The sequence below is a fragment of the Lagenorhynchus albirostris genome, chromosome 18 (assembly GCF_949774975.1).
Source record: "Lagenorhynchus albirostris chromosome 18, mLagAlb1.1, whole genome shotgun sequence".
Lineage (NCBI taxonomy): Eukaryota > Metazoa > Chordata > Mammalia > Artiodactyla > Delphinidae > Lagenorhynchus > Lagenorhynchus albirostris.
The window spans coordinates 11,349,823-11,377,634 of NC_083112.1; the positions used below are offsets into that span (position 1 = coordinate 11,349,823).

The following is a 27,812-nucleotide window of genomic DNA, read 5'->3' on the forward strand; positions in this document are numbered from 1 at the left end:
GCAAATCCTTTCCTGTGATTTCTTATAGTGATCAATTTCTGTCTTATGGGGAAGAATTTTTAATTATAATTTCTAAAAATAATTAAGCCTATTCACCACAGCAGTAATTATTAGGATGAAAGAATATCTACTTTCGTCAAGTGGGATAGAATCGCTGTATAGAATTAACTGTTTCACAAGGAATTTTACAATTTTCCTAATTAAGATAAAAGTAATTATTGCTGCCCTAAGACTGCTTAAATTGAGACTTGCTCTACTGGAAAAGGAAATGTTTAAAAAGGAGTGTAGCTATTCACTAAAAAGCTTTGTATGTTGCTGCCCAAAAGTAAATAAATAAATAAAGCCTGAGCCAGAAGAGTAGTTGGTTAAAGACAAAGAGTGAAAATGCAATTCAACATTTGCTAATCAGGTGGGTCGTAGAGAGCTCATTGAATAAAGTTATTTATTTTTTTTTTCTTTTTGGAAACTATTTCTCTTTTCTACTTTCCAGCCCTGCCTCCTTATTTAATTCATGATTTGAAGCCACTACTTCTTTTCAAATGTTAATAAAGTGAAAGAGTTTAAGAAGTGAAAGTTATAAAAAGGAAGATGTCCCATAAAGTGTTTATCATTAAAATCTTTCCATTTGCTGGAACCAAACCTTTTCTGATCCTACCAGGCAACCTCGTTAGTAAATGTAACTGTTACAAGAAAGGAGTTAGTGGAATTCTTGTTGGGAGGCTCTTCCTCTTCAGCTCTAGATTAAGGAAAGTTCGAGAACCAACTCTACTGATCTGTCTGGATACTCAACTCCTAAATTTGTTCCTCCTCCTTTAGTGGAGATTCAGAATTTACAAACATGGGAAATAAGTATTTTGTAAGAATTGAGCCCGATTTCCTGCACAACACACAATAGCTGCTCTGGTGTCTTGCAGTAGCGTATAGAACCTGACCAGATGCTTAGGGGATTATTTTTCTCATCTATCATTTTCACATGGAAAACTATCCCTTGAATACTATAAAACCACTGTATTCCTTACAATACCAGAAAACCAGGCTCATAGGGAGTGGTGGTGCACCCAAAAAGCAAAAGGAGTCACCTAAATATTTTTTGTCCCCAGAAAACTGCTTTCTATAAGAAAAGAAAAAGCAAATTCAAGAATCAAACAAAACATCCAGTACTCTATTAGGAGAATTTTCATTCTGCAACAATAAATAAAAAAGAAATATAAGCCATCAGATATGATTATTTTAAGGACGCAATGATTTTTTTCTTGAATGATTTGCTCTGCCCTTTATCAAATAGACATTTGTCTGCCTTCAAACTTACAGTATAAATATATCTCTCTTTAAAATTAATGGACAACATCAACATGGCTTTTCAAAGGTCACCTTAAATAAACTAAGAATTTTCTTTTGTAGTATATTTTATTCTGAAAGGCTTTATTTTTCATGCACTGTGACTAAGATTATACTATCATATTTTAACCAAATGATATTGCCTTTTCCTTTTTTTGATAAAAAAGGAAATTAGGAGCAAATGTGATGCAAAGAAGTACAATGGATTGCTGCTGCAGTAAACAATACAAGGGGAAAGGAAGGGAGAAGGTAGCATAAGCTACACATGGGACCATCCAGAGAGAACAGAAACATTAGCAGAAAGTTAGATCACAACTTGGGTCAAAATAAGAAACCTGTAATGGAAACAAAATTTTAGACAAAAAGTTTACTTTCCTACCCACTTTCTTTTTCATGCCTTTAAGATGTCTGATTTGGCTGCTAACAAAACTTTTCTCACTATTAAATATGGCTTATGCAATCTAACATACACTTTAATAATAATCACTATTTTTTCATCTAAAGCTTCATTATAGTTAATGGGAAACCTAGTTTAATTCACATACGTTCATCAATCTCTATCTCCCTCTCTGTGAATCCAAAATGTTTCATAGAGTTTCTCAAGAATCATCATTCACAGTAACTACTCCCCACTGATATGCATGGGAACAAATGATATAGACAGACAGCTGTAACGCGTCCCCAGTGGTGTGTTTGGAATCCTATCTTTCCTTCCAGGTTCAGTAATACAGGGAGAGAGAACAAACTAGCCTGACTTGGAAAGACTGGCCTGAAGACTAGGATTTGGCTTTGTGAACTATGACTTTACAGTGTCAGGATGTGAGAGTACACTTTTCAAAGACAGGAAGAATGCATCTTTCAGGAGCTTCACAATCAATTTGTAATTAAATTATCAGATATAATACATGACCTCAGGTCAGAGAGGATGTAAGTGTGTCAGAGAAAGGAGACTGGAAGAAGTGCTTAGTAATACATAAGAGAGTCAGAACAGTATTAATGGCTTAAGACATATATCAAATGTGTATGTGTAGATATATCCTTTAGAAGAGAGTGCGTGTACACACACACACACACACACACACACACACACTTACAGCATTGAGGTAATATATATTACTAGGAATTGACTAAATAGCCCACAAGACCTGTTAATAAAAGGCTGATGATTTTTCTTATGTAGGAGAACTAAGAGTGCCAATAAATACAGAGTTTGTTTTGCCAACATACTTTGTAACCATGTTTCATTAGCATACTCACACTTGTTTACTTGTACATTCACTTATGCAGTAAGTTGGTTCCCCATTTTTATTAAAGAGAGTATCTCATCTGTTTCCTTCTTAACACTTACAAAAATTAGCTATAAGTTTATTTATTTAAATTATGAAATAGACTGAAAGCTGCACAAAGGCACAAATCATGTCAGTTTATTCATCTATGGAAGTCTAGTACTTAGCCTATCCCTGGCTCTTAGGTGTTCAATAAATATTTGTTGACTAAAGGAATGAACATATGCAATATACACAGAGCATTCTATCTACTTCACAATTATCATTTTTCATTCAGAATAATTAGTTCTGATTATAAAGAAGCAGGAATCAGCTGTGCTGGTGCTTTAAGTGTAATATCCTCAAGATATTTTGTTTCCTTGGTTGCTCTCTTTACAGTTAGAGGCAGTGTGGCATGAGCTAGAAAGTCAGCCAGCCTGAGGACAGATACTTCTCCTGCCACCTACTGGTTGCTTAATCTTGGGCACATCACTTAGCCTTCCTGTGTCTCCATTTCTTAATTTGTAAAATGAGTTCACTTATCTTAAAGGGAATTTATGAAGAGTAAACGACTTAATACATGTGCAATGCTTAGAAAAGTACCTGGAATACAATAATCTCTCAGTAAATACTAGTCCTTCTGTAAGTATTATTATTCTAGGAACTTACTCAATTCTGGGGTTATTTACTACAGTGACATGGGACCTTCAAATCTCAGAAGTTCAACACAAGAAAAGTTTATTTCTCACTCATACTACATGTTCTGCGTGGAACCACGGGGAAGCTCTGCCCCTCGAAGTCACTCAGGGATACAAAATGATGGGGACTCCACATCCATGCTTATTTTCTTCATTCCTACAGTGGAGGGAAGGGAACATGGCAAATTTTCATTGGCTCTTAAAACTTTTGTCTGGAAGTGACTCACCTTTCACATTTTATTAGCTGAGGAAAGTCACATGGACATGCCTTATTTCAAAACAGATAGAGGAGTGTAATCTACAGTGTGTCCAGAGGAGGAGAGGATAACAATTTTTAACTATTAGTCTCTCCGTTAGCATTTGTGTTTTTGGTGGTTCTTGGTAGGATTAGAAGTCATGCACAGAAGTCTTGACCTCAGTGATCACCACCAGTTCTTTAGCCAAGCAGAGATTCGAGTTCTTACTGAATTTTGTGTGTATGTTTAGCAAGATATTCCTTTGTTCCTTTCACTCTTTTCTCTCTTCCACTGGGTAGTTTTTGTTATCAAATATCAAGTAACCAATTAACAGTTCAGTTATGCTTTACCAGGTAAATTCAGTTTTCCCTCCAGCTTATGAAGGTGATTGATTCCTGGAAGGGGAGGAGGGACCCCTTTTAAGAAAATTAAGTGCATTCTCGTAAGTCTAAAATATAACTATCAAAAATTTCATGGAGGAAAATTATGACTTCCTGAACCCTATTTATGCTAAAATAACACCAAATTCTAATTAATGAACACCATTACATCAATAGTAACATTAATTATCATAATACAACCTAACTGGGAATCTTCCCTTCATTAGTTACTGGCTCTTTACCTCCTCTTTTCTAGCAATTATGTGCTATACTTCTAAAATCACACTCCTGAACAAAACATATATATGATACTCAATGTTTCTGTAATTCAGTCATGAAAGGCAGAAACATAGATGTAAGGACCAAAATAAATAAATAGTGGGAAATAATACATATGATATCACATTCATCCTCCCAGGTGACATCATTAGAGGTATCACATATGAGATTATCACTGCTAAAAGCTTGCAAATCCAAGCAGAATTTCAGTGCAGCATGACTACCTGCACAACCATGGAGATGATGGCACAGTGGCTTCTGTATGTGTCCACCTGGATGCTCTCCAAGTGCAGGAAATCTAAATTAGCCCTCCTTCAAGAAGAGAAGTGCTTGTCAACCTAACTTAGGGTATTAAAAGAACCTCTCAGAGTACTCAAAATATACTGACCAAAATAGGCATATCACAGAGTAAAAATTTTTGATTGTGCTTACAAATTATTAATAACAATCACATCTAGAGTCAAAACTTATTAGAGTAGTCTCTATTAATTATCTTTTTTCCTGGAATGCCTCACATATTACAGAAGAATATGGCAAAGTGTATCTTATTATGTTGAAATATTAAATAGGTGGAATGGTAGAGGAGCGATTTAGTTAAAGGGTCAATAATATATATTAAATTTCAGTGGGAAAGCAGAGTGAAGAATGTGTGAGTGAGAATAAAAGGAAAGGAGTATATCTTATTATACGTATTATGCTGTTATATCTTCAGCACCAAGAGCATTGCCTAACACAGGATAAGTACTCAGTAAATATCTTTTTGAATAAAACATTGAAGGAAGGAGAGAAGGAAATAAGTGAGTATCCATTTTAATGAATGATACTGTTTAATGTTATTGAGAGTTGAAAGCACAACTCTCAGTACCTATTGTTATTTTATCTATACTCAGTTCCACTATCTTTAAGCTACAAATAGAAAAACAATTGTGGTTTGAAAGAAACAAAGTTGTTTTTTTTAAGAGTTTATGTCTGTTCAAATATTGAAAACCCCAAATATTATCAAAGACTGGACTCTCAGTAATATTAGGTTAATTTCCACATAGAAAATGGGGAAAATACTAGAAGAACAAATCAGAGAACAAATATCTAAATTTTCCCAATCCTTGCTTCCCTCAAAAAAAAAGAGAGGATAATGGATTTTAGATTTTAGAAACTACGGATGAAAATTTTTCATTGTTGTGGTCTATTCAGATCCTCTGCCCACTTTTTAATCAGGTTGTTGGTGTTTTTATTGTTGTTTTGAGTTTTATGAGTTCTTTATACATTTTGGATATTATATTGTTTATCAGATATATTGTTTGCTAATATATTTTTTCTCATTTGGTAGGTTGTCTTTTCATTTTACTGATTTTTTTTTTCTCTGCAGAAGCTTTTTAGTTTGATATAATCCCACTTGTTTATTTTATTTTTGTTGCCTTTGCTTTTTGTGTCAAAACCAAAAAAATCATTGCCAAGACAAATGTCAAGGAGCTTACTGCCTGTGTTTCCTTCTAAGAGTTTTGTGGTTTCAGGTCTTATGTTTTAAAGTCTTTGACCCATTTTTAGTTGAGTTTCATGTATGGTGTAAGACTGATCTAGTTTTATTCTTTTGCATGTGACTGTTCAGTTTCCCCAACACCATTTTTTGAAGAGACTCTCCTTTCCCCATTGCATATTCTTGGCTCCTTTGCCGTAAATATCATAAATACGTGGGTTTATTTCTGGGCTCTCTATTCTGTTTCATTAAGTTGTGTGTCTGTTTTTGTGTCAATATCATACTGTCTTGATTACTATAGCCTTGTAATATAGTTTGAAATTGGGGAGCGTGATGCCACAGCTTTGCTCTTCTCTCCCAAAATTGCTTTGTCTATTTGGGCCTTTTGTGGTTCCATACAAAGTTTAGGATTCTTCGTTCTATTTCTGTGAAAAATGCCATTGGAATTTTGATGGAGATTGTATTGAATCTGTAGATTGCTTTGGGTAGCCATGTACATTTTAACAATATCAATTCTTTCAATCCATGAGCAAGGACTATATTTCCACTTTTTTATGTCTTCTTCAATTTCTTTATTCAGTGTCTTAGTTTTCATTGTACAGGCATTTTCGCCTCTTTACTCCTAGGTATTCTTTTTGATACAGTTGTAAATGTATCACATTTCTCTTTCTGATAGTTAATTAGCTATAGTGACTTTTTGCACATGTCTTTGTATAGCTTTTTTAGTGGTTGCTCTAATTATTACATCATATCTACATAGCTCATCACAGTCTACTGGTGGTGTCATTTTACCACTCCAAGTGAAGTATCGAAACTTTACCTCCCTTTACATTCCTTTACCCTCCCTCATTTATATTTGTCTTGACTATTACCTCTACCCACAATTAGAACCACATCAGACAGTGTTATAATTTTTGCTTCAACAGCCAAACATAATTAACAAAACTCAAGAGGAAAAGGAAATCCTATTATATTTACTTATACTTTGCTTATGTCCTTTCTTCCTTCCTGATGTTCCAGTGTTCTTTTATTGCTTCCCTTATGTTTACATGATTGCTATTAGCCATTTTTTTAGACTAGCTCTGAGGCTGACAAATCTTTTTCATCATCTGAAAATATTTTCATTTCTCCTTTATTCCTAAAGGATATTTTCACTCGTTATAGGATTCTGGGTTGACAGTTCTTTTAGCACATAACAAAACTTTTACACTTCCTCTGGCCATCATAGCTTTGAATGTGAAATATGCTGTCATGGTTCATGGTATGACAAGTAATTTGAGATCGAAACCTGGATTTTTTTTTTTAATTTTCTGAGATATTTTTATCTCATTCAAATCTTCTATTTTAGCTGACTTTTCTCTGACATTACTCCACCAGGACAAGTGGGGCGCACTGCCTCTTCAATGCCAGGTGGAGATAGAAATCTAGGTTCCCCGCTTCCCTTCCGCTGACATCCAGGGAGTGGGTAACTCCTCATGATGGCTTGGCAGGGGTGGGAGTTCCAGCTCCCCACGTGGTATCCACTGATGGGGGTGGCCTCATTGCTGCTGGTTAGTAGTACAAGTCCTGACTCTCTACTATGTCTCCTCCCAACCCACCCCAGTGGGAAGAGAGAAGGATGCCTCATTACTGACCACAGGGCGTGGGAATCCAGTCTCTCCATATGGTCTCGAGTGACTCCTTGAGGGTGGGGTACCTTGTCATCAGCCAGCAGAGATGAAAGTCCTGGCTCCCTATGTGACCTTCTCTGATGCCACCCCAGTTTGGATGTTAGGGCGCCTCATTACACCATCAGGAGGCTTCAGATCTAGGCTCCCCTCTCATCCTTTGCTATTGTGTGTGTGGGGGAATGAGAGGCATAGTTTTTCTGTGGTGTTTGGCTGGAGGAAATAATTGTCTAAAAGTTTCCTGTCTTCCTAGGATGCCCTTTTCCTGGTCTTTCGGCTAGAGAAACATGCTTTTGTTGGGGCTTTTTTTTTTTGTCTGTACCTGTTGGTCTATCTGGGTTGCTAGCTTCTTTGCCTCCAAATCTAGGGTATATGGGACAAAAAGATAACCCAAGGAACTCACCACTTTGTTGTTCCTTGGGCCCTGTGGTCCTTAGCCAGTCTGCCTTCTGCTCCCCACATTTCAGAGTTTTGTTACGTTTGTTTTATATGTAGCGTATAAATTTTTTTTTTTAGTTGTTCTTAATGGGAGGAATAGAGGAAAGTATGTCTGTGGTCAGGAATTTGAGAAAACATTAGATCTCAGGTCTCTCCTAGTGAATTGAGTTACTTAATTTTAACATACTTTTAAGGAAAATCATTATAGCAAGATTTTAGCATTTTCTTCTTTAAACTACTAGGATAAATCTGTATTTGTAGGGATAGAAATTTTCCTATTTTAAATTAATGACAGAGGTACACTACTCATAATAATTAATCACCAGATAATCATTATTTTGACAGAAAAATAAAATTACAATTATTATGTTTAGAAAAACAAGTATATTAAATTATACTTTAAATGATTATAATTTTAATGTTCTTTTTATATATCCCTTATATTGATATATTCTTTTACAATTAAGCTATAGAAAACAAAATTAAATAGCCATAAAATCTAATTTTTTTTCAGAAGTAAATTATTGTTCTCACTGACTATACTTCTCTGTAGATTTTCAAAGTAAAACAAATTGTTTTAATTAATTCATTGAATATTTATTAAAAACATAGTGTGTGCCAGACGTTGTGCTAGAGAGATAATGATGAGCAAAATATATAGTTTCCATCTTAATCAAACAGTGTTCTCCTACAGTAAAATACCAAAATAAAAACTGAAATCAAATCTTCTATGAAAACATTATATATGTTTTTATGAATAGTGCTGCTCAAGAAAATTAGAATTTTATCTTTTGAGTATATTATTCCAGATACTATACAGAAAAAGACAGACTTCTCAAGCAGTAGCATTTATCACTGTTTATTAAAATTAAATTGAAAACAAAAATGATACCATGAAATGTTCCATTGATATACAACGAACATATTTCAGTAGTTTCTGAAATGTCTTGTAGATTTTTAATATTGTTTAAAGTGTAACATAGTTTAGACAGTGTTACCAACGATGGCCATGGCTGTTAATGGTTTATATTAACTGAAAGCTGTAAAATCATCCAAGGACTCCGTTAGCGTTAGAATAATAAGTTACCAAGACAATTACCACATACTGGCATTTTTTTGCGGCTCTAATTCAGTATTATTAATAATGGATAAAATTGCACTTTTCTCATGTTGCTGTGGGCAGTAGGGAATTATTTCAATGAATATTTCAGCACATTATTTTAATCATTCTTCCACCAAATCCAAGTGGGCAATATTTTATAGTTCTTAATTCAGTGTACTAAGAAACCATGGTCATTAAATTGTGAACTATTTGTAGTGAGGTCTATCTTGTGATTTACAAGCCTTGTTAAAAACAGTGTAAAAGAATGCAAACTGTGCCATTAATACTTGTAATTTGATGCTGCATTTGTTACTAAACGCCCAGTGATGAATGTTTTCAGTAGAAGGAAGAACATTGTAAAGAAAGCAGAGCTGAATGTTATAATGCCTAAAATATGAGAATGTTACTATTTTAAGTTTTGTTCATTTGTAGAGGAAACATATGTATATAAACACAGTTGTAAAACATAGATATCTCAAAAGTTATCTTAATTTTCCAATGAGACCAAAGAAATAAAGATTTAACTGTATCAGTTATTTAGAAGAGTTAAATTTACCATAGTTTATAATATGTAATGCCATTCATGTTCCTGATGAATTGAATAGAGAAAATATTTAAGCCTTATAAAAAGAAAATGTGCAAAGCTTTTAAAATTTATTGTGTAAGCAGTCTGTGAATGTATATAACTTGAAAAAATGTACATCCAGTTATACATCATTATTAATAGTTATTATTGTTTTTTATCTTCCCATTCTTAGCCAACTGCACGATTTCTGGCGTTTGGATTACTGGGAAGATGATCTTCGTCGAAGGAGACGGTTTGTCCGTAATGCATTTGGCTCCACTCATGCTGAAGCATTGCTCAAAGCTGCAATAGAATATGGTGAGTACCAGTGCCTCTCACACAAACATACTCCTGGATGTGAGGTGACTCTTTGTGGTTGATAATTCTTTTTTTTCACTAGCATTTAAAATTCTCCATGTCATAAGCCAAAAATGTTATGTTCTGCTTTATCCTTCAGCATCATTTAAGTTATACTCAATCAACCCAATATTTCTCCCACTTGATGTATGTTAGACTCTTCAGCTTCTTTGTGATAGATTAGAAGCCTCTACATAGTTGGTTATTACCCAGCATCCTTCTCATAGAGCCTAAAACAAGAGTAAAATCATTTTCCTTTTCAGCGTCTTTCAGACTTTGATCTTTCAAACTTTTTCACCCAGCGTGGAAAAAACAATGTACTACTGTAAGTGTGTATTCAGATTTATATATTTTTATGTATAATTTGTGTGTGTATGTGTGTATATATACATATGTATACTGTGTGAATATAAATATATACATGAAATATATAGGCAAATATGTGTACTGTTATGTATATACATATACACATGCACATACTTGTGTATTTAACTGAAACAAATGTCTTACTGATAATCTCATTACATGGCATTCTGTAGTTTAACCCTATTCTATTCTGTTATTTTCAGTTTAATAAATAAATCGTGCCTCAGTATGCCCATTAGGTTCCCAGCCCTCCAATGGATTGCAAATAAAGTTTGAAAAAGACCATCCAACATTAAAGATATCATCCATTATCACACTACAGTAGAACTGCACCCTAAGTTGTCCTTTATAAAATGTACAATAAATAGTAAATATCAAAATACTTTTTGTAATTAAATAAAAACGCTGCTACTTTAGATTGCTATCCACCAAGAAGTATGCTTAGGGCTATTCTCTCTGTTCACCTACTTTTTTAAAATTAATTTATTTATTTTTGGCTGCATTGTGTCTTTGTTGCTGCGCGCCGGCTTCCTCTAGTGGCGGTGAGCGGGGGCTACTCTTCTCATTGCGGTGGCTTCTCTTGCTACAGAGCACGGGCTTTAGGCGTCCGGGCTTCAGGAGTTGTGTCTCGCAGGCTCTAGAGCACAGGCTCAGTAGTTGTGGCGCACAGGCTTAGTTGCTCCGCGGCCTGTGGGATCTTCCCAGACCAGGGCTCGAACCCATGTGCCCTGAATTGGCAGGCAGATTCTTAACCACTGCACCACCAGGGAAGCCCAGTTCACCTATTTTTAAATGCTCTAAAAAGTTTAAGTTTGATTGATAATATAATTTTATAAACCATATACACTCAGAAAATAACGTTATTGAACACTGTCCATATGTTTTTGTTATTGACTACTTTTGTTCTCACAATCACTAGGGTTTTTATTATTTTAAGTTTTATTTATTTGAGAGTAATAAATGAGCCATATGTTTTAAAATTTACCCTAATATATAACACAGATTGCCATTCATGTTCTTGATGGATTGAACAGGGAAAATATTGATAAAGTTAAAAAGTAACTTTATACAGTAAAAGTAACTGCAGGAGAGAATATGCTTTAAAAAAAATTATAGTTGACTTGTACTGTAGGGGATTTCTTTAATCAACTCAAAAAAAAATCACCTAAGGATTCTAGCACCTAAGGATTTAGCACCAACTTAAAATGAGTTATTATCTTTATGTTCTACAGAAGAGATTCTTAGAAATACCTACTTAAAGTGGCATGCTTTATAATATGAACTTAAAAATGTTTAACTTCATATCATATTCCCAACCATTTAGGCATTTTCATCAATTCATCTTGAATTCATCTCATTAGAAATTAGAAACATCTAAAGACAACTTGTAACAGGGGTTAGGCTAGAGTGATATTATTAGTGACACTGTGTTGCCAATACCTTAATTATATAGGATTCACATTATACTACATTCAATGTTCTGCAGGTTGCTTTTAGAAAGGGTCTGTTAGAAAAATATTTCTTTTGGTTCTCTATAAAAATGGATGCCTTATTTTGTATGTTCAATTTGTAAAATGTCTTTATTATTAAACCAGTGTCAAAGCTTATAAGAAACATATCTAAAATTTTTTATATTGACTTTTTTTTTTTTTGCGGTACGCGGGCTTCTCACCGCTGTGGCCTCTCCCGCTGCGGGGCACAGGCTCCAGACGCGCAGACTCAGCGGCCATGGCTCACGGGCCCAGCCGCTCCGCGGCATGTGGCATCTTCCCAGACCGGGGAACGAACCCGCGGCATGTGGGATCTTCCCGGACCGGGGCACGAACCCGTATCCCCCGCACTGGCAGGCGGACTCTCAACCACTGCGCCACCAAGGAAGCCCCTATACTGACCTTTTTTTAAGACTGTCATGTCATGTTTTAGTAACATAGTAACCACTGTTAATGAACCTAAATTAAAAAATAATATTCTGATTTTGAAACAGACGAAAGATGTAGGTGATAGTAAACATCCTCTGTGTGTAGTATGAACGTATTTTAAAATATGTAGTGGTTTATGAATTTGAAATAGTGGATCATCAGCAGTATTCCAAACCTGTTATCCCTCCTGAGTTGGGTTCTTTGATAAAAGGAAAGTAGGGTATGTTTTTATTTTATACGTATCTAGAACAAAGACCACATGTATGCCATAAAATATTCAGGACATCTACATGGTACCCATGCCAGATTTACTTCATGGTCATTCTTGGGGTTAAGGTCGGGTAGTGGAAGACAAAAGAGAACAGAAACAATTCTACCTCCAAAAACAACTCTAGAGCACACCTCTTTGACTTCACATTTGTGAACTTCTAGAAGTGGGTAGAGAGTAGGGAGTAAAATATGGAGGATATGAAGAGGTGAGTGGAAAGTACTCCCTGGAGTGATCTGTACATAGAAATAGAAGGAGGAATTACAAACTGCCAAGAGAAAAACATAACATTGTATCTTCTTCCAAACTCTTAATGTGCCTTCTAACCTATGTTTAAAGTATTTCCTCAGAAGAATAGGAAGTAAATGTCAGTAATTATTACAAAACACTTTATCCAATGAAAATAGATGTTGAAAGACTTAATTGAAAACATATTTTGTATATTTTAGAGAAAGGCTTTTATATGCACATATTGCCAGAACATTCATATAAAACTAACAGAACTCAGCCCATCATCTGGTCACTCTGCCTGCCATTAAACATTTAAATGTGTTTTAAGTACCTTAAAGTCTGGCAGTGTATAGACTAACATCTGAAAGATTTAATGTTTTGGTTTGTGTAGGCATAGATAAAGGGTATATTTATAGCACAAACCTACTAATTTTGAGAGAGCTTCTAGAACAAATTGAAATTCAATTTATTTCTTCCTCTTTATTAAATAATTAAAGTATCTCAAATTCTATCTTGAAAGTTAAATATTAAATGCACAGAAACTCTGCAGTAATCTGTGGTCAAAAATTTTTTTCTATTCATCTACATTGTGGCAACAAAATTGTTTTAGGAACAAAAGATTTAATGAATGGAACTTTCAGTATGGCTAGAAGTATTTGAATCAGTGATCAAAGTTTTCAGAATTTTAACCAAGTTGTACAAGCTGAGGGAATAACCTAAAATTACTTAAATAGGGAATATTTACATGGCCATCAAAGCAATCCCTGAGATTCGATCACTGGTCATGTGTCTGTTCCTGTAGTACACTATGTTTCAAGAATGTGAGCCTCTATTAATATATTGTAATAGAAGTGAAACTGAATTTGCAAGCTTAATGTTTTAACAAAAATGTTTTGAATCACTTGACTTTTCCTTTAATTCAAACAGTTTAGCTTAAATTATAGTTAAAGTTTAATGTGATGGGCAGAAACATTTAGCTGTAATTTAAATTTCATGACATTCTATTTAGGCAATTTATTTGGAGCCACAAAACAAATATATTAACAATACTTTCTTTTAAATGAGCAAATAATCAGAATTAGATATATTTCCAAGGAGACAAAAAGGACAGTTATTGTACTTCATATTTGCTTTGCAAAGCTTTCTCTTCCATTTCATTATTAAAACTTTTGGTTGACCTTTTTCAGTTGGAAAACATCCTTAACACTGATGGAGTTTTTCATGCTTCTTAGTAATACTAATGAGTTGAATAATTTATGAGGTTGTCATGTGCAAAAGATTTGGTGTGATTTGATATACTTTTCAGCCTCTAGTGTTGGAACGTGATTTATAAAAACCTAGAGGCATGTAATTTTTTTTGCTGGTGTTTAATGCTCTAATTTCATATGTATTGAATGTGTTTTTTGGGTGTTTTCTGATAGTAAAATCTCATACAAGTGCAAATTTAATTGATTACCGGGAATTTTACAGACCATAGCAGTGGAAGAATATAAGGAAAATATTTTAAACTATAAATTCATTTTCTGATCTGCAGGGCTTTCTTCTTCAGGGCAAATTAGCTAATAAGGAAATGATTGAAAAAGGAGGATTTTGTATATTGTTTGTATGTTTAAATAAAACCTAAACCAGACAAATTTTGGTCCATTTCTGATGCTGAAAGATTATGGTGTCAAAGAATAGTTAAAATCTTAATAAGTTTGGTTGTCTTTGTTGATTGTCTATTACCATGTAGGACTCTGTTCCCTTTCCATGAAATTATAGTGGAGCAACGTTTCATCAAAGCCTAAGATCTCAAGCTCCATGTCTGCGATAAAAGCCATCATCCTAAATAGGTCTGATCAGGCTTCGCAGAGGAGGGCAGGCTGTTTTAGCCAGAGGAAAAAAAAAACATGGAGCAAAGATGACAAAATTAATCATTCATTTCTTTGGCAATAAATAATAAGATATGCTGAGAACTGCAAATGAGAACATCCTTAGGTTCCTCAGAGATGTATCTGCTTAACACCCAATTTATCTAAGCTTGTGAAGCCATCGAGATATGACCTTGATGAATAAAAAGCAGCTCTGTAATGAATCTGGAATTAAATTAGTTTTGATGGTGTACGCATGGCTACTGTAAGGTGCTACTTGCAGTCATCAAGAAATAGGAAAACACCAAGAATAAAAAAGTACTAGTGCAACTATATACAGTTGTTGAGACAGGAGCTTCAAATTATCTGACTTCATTTTTTTCTGACTTCAGTTTTTTGAAGAGTTTACCTTTACAATAGTTGGAAACGATGATTTGATTGTTTTACCGAGTGGTTTATTGTTTGTACCATGTAGTCTCTAGCAAATGTCTTCTTATTGTTCATTGATATGTCCATTTTAGTTGGTGTATTATTAATTAAATCTTCACATCTGGAATGAAATAGATGATATGATTATTGTTAAAATAATTTATTGAAAAGTTAATGATGTAAATTTTTTACAAGCGAGAGAAAGGCATACATGGAGTCATCTTTCAGCTCTTTTTTGATGCCAGTGTCATATTTTAATACAGTCTTATCTTCACCCTATGGTTTTATAGTCTCTTAAAATAATTTAAATGGATTATATAAATGCTGACTTATAAAATATGCTTATAAAACACATTTTAAAGTTTTTGTGTAACAGCATTTTCATATCAACAAAGGTTTTAACAACTCCCCTGTTTTTATGTGAAGCTTCAGATGGAAGGCTTTAAACTGATTCAGAGGAATCAAGTGGCTTCATTAATTTAAAAGCATTTATTGAATATCTTGTACATGCCATGCATGCACTAAATGTTGAATACAGAGGCTGAGGCACAATTTCTGCCTTCTCACAGCACACAGTTTAGTGCAGTGTGTCTCAGCAGGGGTGGAAGTCAGCGTGTGCTACTGGCATCTAAAGGGTAGACACCAGGAATTCTGCTAAAATACCTGACTATTCACTGGGCAGCTCCCCAGAATGACAACCAAAATCCAGCCCAAAACATCAGTAGTGCCTAGGTTGAAAAATCCTGGTCTAGTGGAAAGAAATAAGCAGTTCTCGTAGAGGGAGGTGGTACTTCATAAAGGAACACAGGGAAGGTGACTAACGCTGGACCTATTGGGTTGGAGTCAGCTTCGCAGAAATAATTACTTATGAACTGACTTGAAAGAAGATTAGGAATTTACCAGGTGAGCAGGGAAGAGCAGAGTTAATAACAGAAATTTCCAAGACATGGAGGCATAAAAGACCCTAACTTACTTCTTTGAATGACCTCAATATTTTGCACTTGGTAATAGGTCACCTTGTAAAGTTATCAGAAAGTATTTTGATTTTAAGTATTTTATATTCTGAGATAAAAGAAAAACCACTTGAGGACAGGAATCATATCTTTCACCTATTCCATTTAAAGCATCCACATTAATACAATTTTTTGTACTTAGTTGCTGTCTTTTATTTAATTGATAATTCATTCATTTCAACATACACAGTATTTTAACCACATTCATTCATCCTTTTCAATAACAGCATTGAAGTATGATAGTCTACAGAATAGGTCTATAAGTACGGCATTTTCAAATTCTGAAATATGTTTTTTATGTCTGTACTTTATTTCCAGTTAGAGCATCAAAAGCCGCTAAAGACAAGGAGCTGACAAAATTATATTAATAGATCTATTGCTAAGTGGCATGGAACTGCTCATAATCTTGCTTATATTTTTAGACTAATTTTTATAAAGTGTACATAAAATTACATTTATAAATAATTAAAATACAGTATGATAGATATTTTCATCAAGGTGTATTAAAAATGGTATGCAAACTCAGTGAAGAGGGCTGGCTAACTGAAGAAATAAATTTTAGCTAAACTTGAAAGGATAAATGGATATCTACCCAAGACAGTAAGTGAGGTGGTGGTAACATGGAGGAAGGGACCACACAACATGATGTGTCCAGGGAATGAAAGTGGTGCTGCTTGATGGAACACAAGATAGTGTGGGGAGATCGTACAAAGATGAGCTGAAAAGGCTGCTTGGAACTATACTGTGAAGGGATCTGTCAATAGACAGAGCTATTAAAGGATTTTTATTTGGGAAAATGACACACTATAGAAATTAAGTGGCATGCTAACTAATAAATGGTAGATAGAGCAAAATCTCAATCTAAATACCGTGATTTTCCTATACAGTGTGTTGCTGTAGATAAATTTGGAATTTTCCCAAGTGTATGAGCATTATTGAACTTCCCCTCTCTAAAAGTTTACCTGCTAAATTTTGGCCCACTCATACAGCCTGTCGTCCACAGAGATTTATCAGTACAGGTGAACTTAGAGTCGTTCACAGACTGTGCATTCAATGTCATTTATAAAAACATAATTTAAAATGTCTTTAGGGCTTCCCTGGTGGCGCAGTGGTTGAGAGTCCGCCTGCTGGTGCAGGGGACGCGGGTTCGTGCCCCGGTCCGGGAGGATCCCACATGCCGCGGAGCGGCTGGGCCCGTGAGCCATGGCCGCTGAGCCTGCGCGTCCGGAAAGTCTTTAGTGTTTTTAAAAGTGCTTTCTATAACCTATACCAGCACCATCTCTTAGCTATCCCAGTGTTTAATAGTTAAAGAGAAATTCCTGTTAATTACATCTTCCTTCCATGTCTCTGAACCAGTTGCTTATCTATCCAAAACATCTCCCACCCCCCATTTCTCAGAGTTTTAAAGTAAATTTTCCACACTGCATTTTGTGTCAGGCTTAGAAAAGAAACACCAAGCATCATTCCCCAGGTTAATGCCATCCACTGCCAGGGGAAGTCTCCCCACCCTTTAAGCCCTCATTTAAGCTGTCCAGTTCATCTTTTCTTTCATTCCAAGAATGCCAAAACTTTCTTCCTTCCATTCTGCTACTCATTGGCTATCTACCCCTCTTGACTCAGGATGAAAGGTTTCTTTCCTTTGTTCATTTTCCCCTCCCAACCTCCCTCCCTCCCTCCCTCCCTCCCTCCCTTCCTTCCTTCCCTCCTTCCTTCCTTCCATCCTTCCTTCCTTCCTTCCATCCTTCCTTACTTCCTTCCACCTTCCCTCCCTTCCTTCCTTCCTGAAAAGAAACATAGTCGTTGTGGAAAATCCAGAAAACACAAAACGATTTTAAAGAAGGGGGAAAAAGTCACTCATAGACAGCCGTCAAGATAGCTGCCTTTACCATTTTAATGTATTTATTCCTGCTGGTCTTTTTCTAAGCATACTTTAATATAAGGACCAAACACTATGCTATGTACTCAAACAGTCACGAAGATGAATAATGCATTATCTCTGCTCTTCATGATATTTAGAGGGTTCCAAACTAGCCCAAGTTTTCTATATGTTTTAGCACTTTTTTCCACAAGTAAAGTGTGCCATGTGATTTTCAATGTAATGAAATCCTATTTAAAATATTTTAAAATCACCCTAACTTAATGGCTAATCAAAATCCTACCACATAATATTCTCCTACCACAGAGATTCTATGTTTATCATCATGTATATTTTTAAAATATGGCTTATCAAATTTCCCTTAAAAAGCATAGAATGCAGTTTTCTACATTTACTCCATTAAGATTATTAAGTTAGCATTTCATAGTTATATAATGCTGTACTTAAATTCAATAATATTTTCTTGTACCCTTTTTAATTGCATTTTTACTGTCTAAAAATGCTATTTATGAATATCCCCTTTGTTGGTCTGCTCTAAGAAATATTGCTTATATATGAATATTTTGAATTAGGAATAAATGAAATTCCGTTTTTGCTGTCAGAACCAAATTGTAAAAATGCATTGCATGTCTTTGAAAATCAGTATACTCTATTAGCAGGCCTGTCAATATAAAAAGTGCATTCCCTTTCCACCTCTTGCTCTAATAACCTCTTCTGTGTTACTGTGAGGCAGTTCACATAATCAGAGTATATTGTCAGCTTACTGGAGTTGGGGAAGCATGAAATGAAAATCACGTTAATATTGATCCAATTCTTTTACTTGCAAGTGTCCTTGATGTCCTTCTCCACAGAGCAATAACTGTTGATGTTAGGTAGCCATTTTCTTTTATTTCTTATAGTCCAGTAAATCATTTACAAGCATAACTAATGTGAATAAGAACTTACCACTTAGAATAATAATCTGTGAACATTCCATCTTAATTAATGTCCATATTGCTAATTCTGGATATTTACTCTGCCATTGAAATAAGTGCTTCAAGCTTTTCAGAGAACAACCTACCTGCAGATGTAATGTTTATGTCTAGTTTAAAACAGTCAAAAGTCTGTACAAGTTACTCATGCTGTACTCTAATTTTATGTGATATAACGATGTATTAAAATGGACCATAAATAGTAATATCAGTTATTGATTCAGGTAAGCATTACCATTTCTGAATCAAATTCATTATAAATTTGAAGCTGGTATCTTGGTAGTTTTATGGTGATATAGATAATATCTATTTTGAATTACAAAATATATTCTCTGTCAACAGAAATGAATTGAAGTGAGAACCATGGTTAAATCCAATGCATTCAGACTAAAATACTCACAACTAAGAAATGAAGAATTTGATGTGTAAACTGTCCAGATTTTTTATCTGTATTAATTAAATTTAGTCAATAACTATTCAGATTTTTACGTAAAGTGTGTTTGAAACAACAAATAGAAATTGTTTATTTGAATAGAAACAGTCTATTTCATTTATAGAAATACTTGCTTTCATAAAAAGATTTTGTATTGATAAAGTGAGGCTCCTGACTCAACATCAAATATAAAAGAGCTGAGTTTTCCAGTCATTCTTTCCAATAGTGTTTTGTTGTTGTTTTGTTTTGTTTTGTTTTGTTTTTTGCGGTACGCGGGCCTCTCACTGTTGTGGCCTCTCCCGTTACGGAGCACAGGCTTCAGACGCGCAGGCTCAGCGGCCATGCCTCACGGGCCCAGCCGCTCCGCGGCATGTGGGATCTTCCCGGACCGGGGCACGAACCCGCGTCCCCTGCATCGGCAGGCGGACCCCCAACCACTGCGCCACCAGGGAAGCCCTCCAATAGTGTTTTTATTCTGTATCACTAACAGTCCTTACCATTAGGATTTTTCTATTGCAAAGACTGTTTTTTCTTTAATCCTGTTCTATACAGAAGATGATTTTTTTTTTTCAGTCCTTGGCCTTCAGCAGGTCTTTCCTTCTATGTCATCATCATTTATGTTACTTAAGAAAGGAAATACTATGTCTGTGCTATAAAGTCAAAGGCAAAATTTAATTTTGAATTTAAATTATTTACAAAGAAAAATACTTCTCATTAAATGATTGTTACAGTGAAATTTGTTCTATGTATGTACTACTGCTTTTATCTCACATTAAGATTGACATAAAACATTTTTGAGTGTTAGGTTTCTCAATACAACAAAAAACATTCTTTCATCCTGTTTAAAACGTTCAAAATTGTAAAATTCTCAGTAATAGATTGATTCATACGTATTATTGCACAAGATCATATCACCATATTTAATGTAATTAGTTGGGAGTATTTATCTTAAAATCTTTTCCTTTTAGTGGAAATTAAATAATATCATTGGAGTTACTAAAAGTGCTGTTCTGTAAAGATATTTGTTGCTCTGATTTCAGCTTTAATGAGAAAAAGTAATGTCTATTTAAAATTTCCCAAAGTATTTATGTGTCATTAATACTCCTAAAAGAAGTATTTAGGTTTGAAAATGAATTGCAGCATTTTCTCTTACGTAAGGGGAGATTTTTGTCAAAACACATTTCCCAAGCTAAAAATGTTGTGAAATGGTGTATATTGAAAAGAATTTCTCCTTCAAAAAAGACTGCCATCTTAAACTGATTTCAAGATGTTTAGAAACATTAGAATTTCCTGATATTACATTTAGATAAAATTAAAATGAGACTAAATTTCCATTCTTCCCATTTCCTTCCAATGATGGAAGAAAAGTATGTATTAAATGGCTCATCTTTATAATTCTCTAAAACAAATTGAGATATCAACTTTGTTGAGAAAGCAGTTTTTTCCTTATCCAAGATATTAAGAACACTTATATTCTTAAGATGCCTATATACAAAATCAAAAATGCATGTCAAATATATTGATGCTTACGTAATTTTATTTAATAATATCTTTAAATGAATAATATGGTTATTGAGGGAAAATCAGTTTTTAATGTAAGCTATTTACACTCCATTCAGCTTTACAAACACTTCATGGTACCTGCCTACACACTATCCTTGCTGTCTTCAGGAATTATCTGATCTAGAGGAGGTGTTGAAGGCTCGTATTGCCTTGTAATGAATATAAACAGTGTTACAACAGCATAATGGAGGGAAGAAGATTAATCCCAATTGAAGGAAAGGAAACCATTATTTGTTGAATACTCATTATTGACTAGGTATTGTGCTAATAAGACCTTAGACGCATCCGTTATCTTATTTGAGCTTTTAAATCCTCACATCAGCCTGCTTTTTTCCCCCTTTATATAAATCTTAGGCAGCATTATTGTAAGCAATAAAGCATTGGTTGTATTCTTGTTCATTTTTAAATTATGTACTTAGTAAACTTTTAATACTCTTGTTAGTTTATTTTATCAACATTTTAACAAACATTTTGAGAGCTTATTATATAAATAATATTCACACATTTCACAGTATTTCAGCATTCATTGTCTATTTCAACATTGCAATAATCCTGTGAGAGTTCAGTTAAAAAATACTTGGTTCTCTTTCAACGGGGTAGGAAACTGAGGTTAGGAGATTGGTCTGGATATATTTGTAAAATACGTTTTTAATGGATGTTTGCAGGAAAAATAAAGTAAGAATTGCGAATCACACAGTCCACCTTACTCATTTATGAGGAAACTGTAAAGGACATAAAGAGAAAAGTAACTTTTCTTAAGTACTGTACATATAAAATGATTAATATGCAAATTATGTTTGTATTTTCATGTGCTCACTCAACAAATATTTATTGATTGCCACTTTTTTTTGACACTCGATACACTGGAAATTAAAATCTAATACGAGAATACCTACATAAAAGACTTAAGAAAAATATCAAAAAATAATATATTTTGACTTATAAGATACAAAATTTATACAGTGAAGAGAAAAATCAACTAAACTGCATTCTGAACGACAGAGCAGGTAAGATAATTCCATGTAAAAGAAATTACACATGTCAGACTTAAAGGTCTGAAATAGTGTGGCATGTTTGGGAACAGAAGCATTCAGCTCTTGGGGAATATAAAGTGTGAAGAGGTCAAATCGGTAAATTAGTGAGATATTAAATAAGCAGGGGCCAGCTCATGAGTCTTACACCATGTACTTAAATTGTACAGATCAAATAACATGGAAAATGTGTTCTTACAGAGTAGATATACATAATATAGGTAGATAAGTAGATAGGTAGGTAGATACACATGTATGTTCATGTATCATTTTAATAAATGAAAATTAAAGCCATATTTCCATACTCAATGGAAAATAAATGATAACTATAATATAAAACTGGTAAGAAGCCCCTGCTACACTAAAATTGGCTTGTTATGGGTTTATATCTTTTCTCTTCGTGCGTTAACCACACAGACATGATTTATTGTTTCCCTATTATTATAAATTACTTTTTTCCTTATTGGTATAGATGTTTTGGAGTTGTCTATAGAATAATTCCTTAAACAGAAATAAACTACTTTATAGTATTTTTCTTTACATTAACTGTTTATGTGTATCAATAGAAAAAGACATGATGGGCAAATGAAATTTCTTTGCCTTAATTGCCCAGACTTTCCAGTTAGACATATTCTCTGAATATTATCAAGATAAGTTAATGTCTCCAATTTATCACTTCTATATTTTAACTTACCCTTGTTTAAAATAACAATATAATTTTTAAATGATAATTAATAATTATTATTATAGTAGTAATAATGCTAGAGTATAATAACAGTACTAAAAACAGAAACATCATTTTCTCGTTACTTCACTTTTAAAATATACTTTGTTTCACGTGGATCCTTATTATTAAGAGAAATATTACAAAAGAGGAGCTTCATTTAGGTTCATGTAATGCAGTATTCTATATTAGATGGCATTTTCACATACAGAGCTTTAAGCATATTTACTTACTAAGAAATCTAATGTGTATAGGATGTTTTCCTGTATTTGTTATTTATAACATGATGTGGAAAATAAGTGTAATTTTTGGATTTGGCTTCATTAATCTATAATTTGGTGGAATTTTTTATTCTGAAACCTTTCAAATTTTATGGCATTTTAATGTTTTCTTAGAAAATCAGGGTGTATGTCTAGCCTATCCAGCTTAACACATAATTCACATTTTCAAAGCTAAGGCATTCTGGTGGTTTGTGGTACTCGCTTGTTAATTTCCTGATGAATGGCTAAAGAGGCCAAGAAGTGCACTCAGTCCAACACGTCTTCTGAAGATAGATGATCTCAAATAAATTCTCTTCCCAATCAGATTTTGATTTGCTGGGTGTTAAACCAATTCTTTCTAAGGACAGTGTTTATAAGCCTTGTAATGAGACAGCCCTTTGAGACCTTACCTCTTTTTGCCTGTAATTTTGATAAATGAAAGTCTAATTCATAAAGGATATTGTGATTGAAAAGCACCTTTGGATCTCATGCACTTTCATTTAGATAAATGTTTGGTGCAGTATCATAAAAATCAGGAAGTTTACTGAGCTGCAAACTGATAGCACTTCAACAGGGACGATAAGTTCGGTGTGTTGGTAGGGATTAGTTTACTACATATCTTTTGAAGACATAATTGTTTTACTGCTTTAAAACTAGAGGGGGCAAAATTGAATATACATTTCTCAAATATAATATACATTTGAGAGCTCACATTCCTTTGACTAAGATTGGAAGATTTTATTTTATATTTTTAATAACACAAGAGTAATGTAAAGCCTTTCTTTAAAAAGACAAAGCAGAATGCACACAGTTGTGATACAAGGAAAAACTTGCTTTATTAAGCTGACTCATGCATAAAGGGCTTTACTGACTATTTCATGTAAAGAACCAAGTTCCCTTTCATGTGAATTCATAGATTCTTCAATAAGCACTCAACCTGAAAGCAATTCACCAAGAATCTCTGAGATATCCTGGAATCTTCAGATTAAGAGATTCCAGAGGTAACTTCTATGTTTCAGGTTATTCATTTATTCAGTATTTATGAGGACTTGCTGTGTCCTAGGCAGCGTGCTAATAACTGGGATTACAAAGACAGAAGGATGTTTCTAGTCATCCAGGAAGGAGCTTCCAGGCTGTGGGGAGATAACAAGCACAAGACGATTATAATACATATAACTACTAGAGTAGCAGGATTTACGAAGCATAAGGGATGGGACTTCCCTGGCGGTCCAGTGGTTAAGACTCCGCACTTCCAATGCAGGGAACATAGGTTCGATCCCTGGTTGGGGTCTAATATCCCACATGCCGTGCTGCACGGCCAGAAAAAACAGCATGTGGGAGAGTGTGCACAAACCTGCCTTAAGAAATCAGAGTGGGGAACTCTGGGTGGGTAGACTTGAACTTCCGTTCAGCAAGTGTTCATGGCACACCTGCTGAGTACCAGGCGCTGAGGCTGCAGAATGAGGCTATAGCCCAGTGGAGAAGACATACACATAACAGATAGCACCCACTCAGTGTGGTTGAGTTCTGTGTAGACTGTGAAAGTATGGATTGGTTAGGAAAGGCACCTGAAGGAGGTGAGTTTTGAAGGTTAAGTAAGAATTAGCTGAACAAAGGAGGAAGGGAGGGACATACCATATTGAGGGAATACTTTTAGCACAGGTAAAGAGGTCTGAGAAAACATGACATATTTTGGAAGCTGTAAATGGTCCAATATTGCTCATGGGAGAGTAAGAAAAACTAAGACAGAACTGGTAATGAGAGGGTAAAAGGCCTTAATCAGTCATGCTAAGGCGTTTAGATTCGTATCCTAGAGTAGAAGCCTTGCACTGAGTGTTGTTGATTGGGAGGGGTTAACACACAATATTAAGCAGGAAAATATTCTCAACTTACTAGTGTTTAATAATAATACTCTGACAAAAGTATGGAGGGTGGTGTGAATAAGGGAGCTATTAAGACCTTCTAAACCAGAATGATAATGGCTTGAGATGGGTCGAGTCCGTCACCTTACAGAATGAATCCTGTGTCTGTGGCTTAATTAAGTGGGTAGATCAAAACAGGAGAAGGTGTAGAAGCAAAAGATAATTCATTCAGTTAGGGAAACGTTGAACTAGGAATATCCAGCTGAAGATGCCTCGTAGAAATATGGCTATAAAGACCTCAGGAGAGATTTCTTGGTTATTAATCACTGGATTTGCCTCTTTGTTCTCAGATGATGCAAGCTCCAAGTTTCTCAAATTAAGTTACTACCCAAGAAGCAAACAACGTATAAAGATAGCTGTCCCCAGAAGATTACTGTTGTGCGGGCTCTATATCACCAAGAATCCAAATGAAATTAAGATAAGGTTCTGGAGCATTCAGTAATCAATCCTCGAGCTTTTATTCCAGAAATAAGAATCATCTGTGGGCCAGTGAAAGAGGACTACACATATAAGCCATTTAATTCCCCTCACCTTCCATGTAGCATTGATCTGTATGTCTCTGAAGTATTTATTGAAAGATATATTTAACAATCTGTTACTTTATATTGTTAAGCTGTATTTAAACCATGCTCTCTAGAGGCTATTGTCCAGTAAGAGCTAGGATGACAGACGGTACCTCTCAGCCAGTGACACTCTACAGTGTTGTCATGACATGCTGTGTTCCTCGACATGTGTTTTTTACTCCTCTCTGGGCTACCTTTGCTTCAATTTGTTAATGTTTTAGCAAACAGAATTGGCTCTGAGTCACTAACAAAAAGAAATGTGAAAGCTGCAAAGAAAGAAGCTAACAGTCTGGTTTACAATGCAAGTTTTACCACAGCTAGATGCACGTCCAAGAAAATGGTTGAGCAAATATCCACAGGCAGTAAGGGACTGTTGGAAGTCCTGTACTGGGCCTAGGAGAATTGACCGGAAGTATTCATTGTTCACTGGAGAGGATTTTGGCCAAAGGCATGACAAGATTTGCAGAGTAATTGCATGTGTACACAATACCATAACATCCCCTAAAACTATGATACAAAAATACTGTGTAGCAGTGATTTATTAGGCTCCCATATTCAGGAATATATCCACTATACCAAGTGAAATGTGAAGGTGTTTTTCTAGTTAATGCTGCTCCTTGAAGCCTATATCCTAATACTAAAGCTAGAACGCAGTAAATTACACCATTTTCTTCCAGGTTGAATTCCAACTTCAAGTGACATAAAATAAAGGTATTTACTTGTAGCTCAGATAATTTCAGATTCAATGGCACCTGCCAAAGCAGATGTTTGAATGCAAATATTGAAATATTTGTTAAGCAGTCAAATCCATGAGAGATTTAAATGTGTTGTAATTTCTGACCTGCGCCTTGATTAACAAGTTAATGCTAGGTCAACTCTTGCTATATTTCAATTTTTCTATTTTTTGTGTGTTTGAATTTTGGCATTTTGTACTATTTTTTATATCAAAATAAGGATATCACTTTAGAAAGCCATCATTTATTTCATCCATTGCTAAGGAAATAGCTGTTTTGATGTACATTATACATCTACATCATTCCTTACGCTGCCTTTCTGTAGCTTCCTAGTAACAATCATTTCTCCCTTCAGATGTGAATGCTTTCTTCATACTTACCTACTTTAAAAAATGATCTGATCAGTTGATTATCTAATTCACACTGAAGTATAATTGTGTAAAAGTGTTTAACTTTATGGATCAGAAAACCAGGTTTGTGGTGAAGTACAGATTTTTGGTAGAAAATGCAGTGATCTTAGAGTCCCAAGTCCTAGGTTCCCCAACAAGGCATGTAGCTTTCTCAGCCTGTTCCTCATCTGCAACATAAGAGCAGGTGATTATACCCCTTGCCTTTCTCGTGGAGTTACTTAGGCCAAACAAGATAAAGAAGGTAAAAATCTTCTATAATTGAAAGTAGTATGTAAATGCAGCATATATTTATAAGAAAGTAATGGATTTATAAGAAAGTAAATCACAATGACCTAAATTATTATGTTTTGGTTGTGATTAGGCACTGAAGAAGATGTAGTAAAGTCTAAGAAAACATTCCGGAGTCAAGCAATAGTGAATCAGAATGCAGAGACAGAGCTTATGCTGGAAGGAGATGACGATGCAGTCAGTCTGCTTCAAGAGAAGGAAATCGACAATCTTGCAGGTAAATTTTTAAATATTTTTTTATTTGTTGTAAGTAATAAATGCACACAAAGTTATTGAATTTAAAATCTATCTCCTGATGAATAAGCTAGAGCCAGTGGTTGGAGCAATACTCAATCATGTGAATGTTAATAATTTATCTCATTTCTAGTATTGAAAAGAGGAAAATACATATCAAACTAACGATAAACGAATAGCATCTACTTTGTGTGTAGTGAAGAGCAACTTTTAATATAGGAGAAATAATGGATAGCATAAACTGTTCCCATCTAACTGCCTAAATAATTGGGGGGCTGGCGGGGGGAACGGGATGGTAGACTTCACATATGACTAACATGCTAACAGCTGTGAAAAATAGCCACTTCGGGCAGGTGACCATTGAAATAGCCATTTCCTTCCTGCTGTCACTCTTGGGAATGTCCCTCCCCAACTCTCTTTTTTTTCCTCTCTCCCCGCACGGCTAATCCCCACTACTAGGAGACATACTTTCACCTGCCCACCCTCAGTTTTCACTTTGTCCTGGTGCTCATCTAAGGTCAGTTCAGAGCAGCATCTACAATGGCCCGATGGACTGCATATACCTTAGTGTTGGCATATAACCATTTTTGGTTTTTAAACCACTTTTGAGAATCTGGTGAAAGCAGATTGTTTCATGAAGGTACACAGACAATCTTGTACACAGTATCAGAGGGTTCACTGACCCCTGGAATCCAGTCTGTGGAATCATATCCTAGATCTCAGGCTAAAAACTCCTGCTTTAGCATCTCAAAAGTGGTTGAATCTTACCTCTATTCTATATTTTCACCCCATACAACATTGGAGTGGCAGATGACAATAGAGAAGTGGACTTACATTCATCATTATGTTTACAAAATAGCGCTCCTGTTTCCAGAACTGAGCTGAAAATTACCTGGCATGCATTAGGAAAGTCTCCAACAATATTTCT

General features: G+C 34.8%; 1 protein-coding gene across 1 annotated transcript in view; it reads left to right on the forward strand.

The window, feature by feature from the left end:
• Positions 1-27,812, forward strand: part of NBEA (neurobeachin) — a 627,916-nt gene that overhangs the window by 379,814 nt on the left and 220,290 nt on the right. The window contains exons 38-39 of the mRNA XM_060128644.1: positions 9,636-9,760; positions 26,724-26,867. Coding sequence (XP_059984627.1) covers positions 9,636-9,760; positions 26,724-26,867 — 269 coding nt within the window. The remainder of the gene's footprint in view (positions 1-9,635; positions 9,761-26,723; positions 26,868-27,812) is intronic.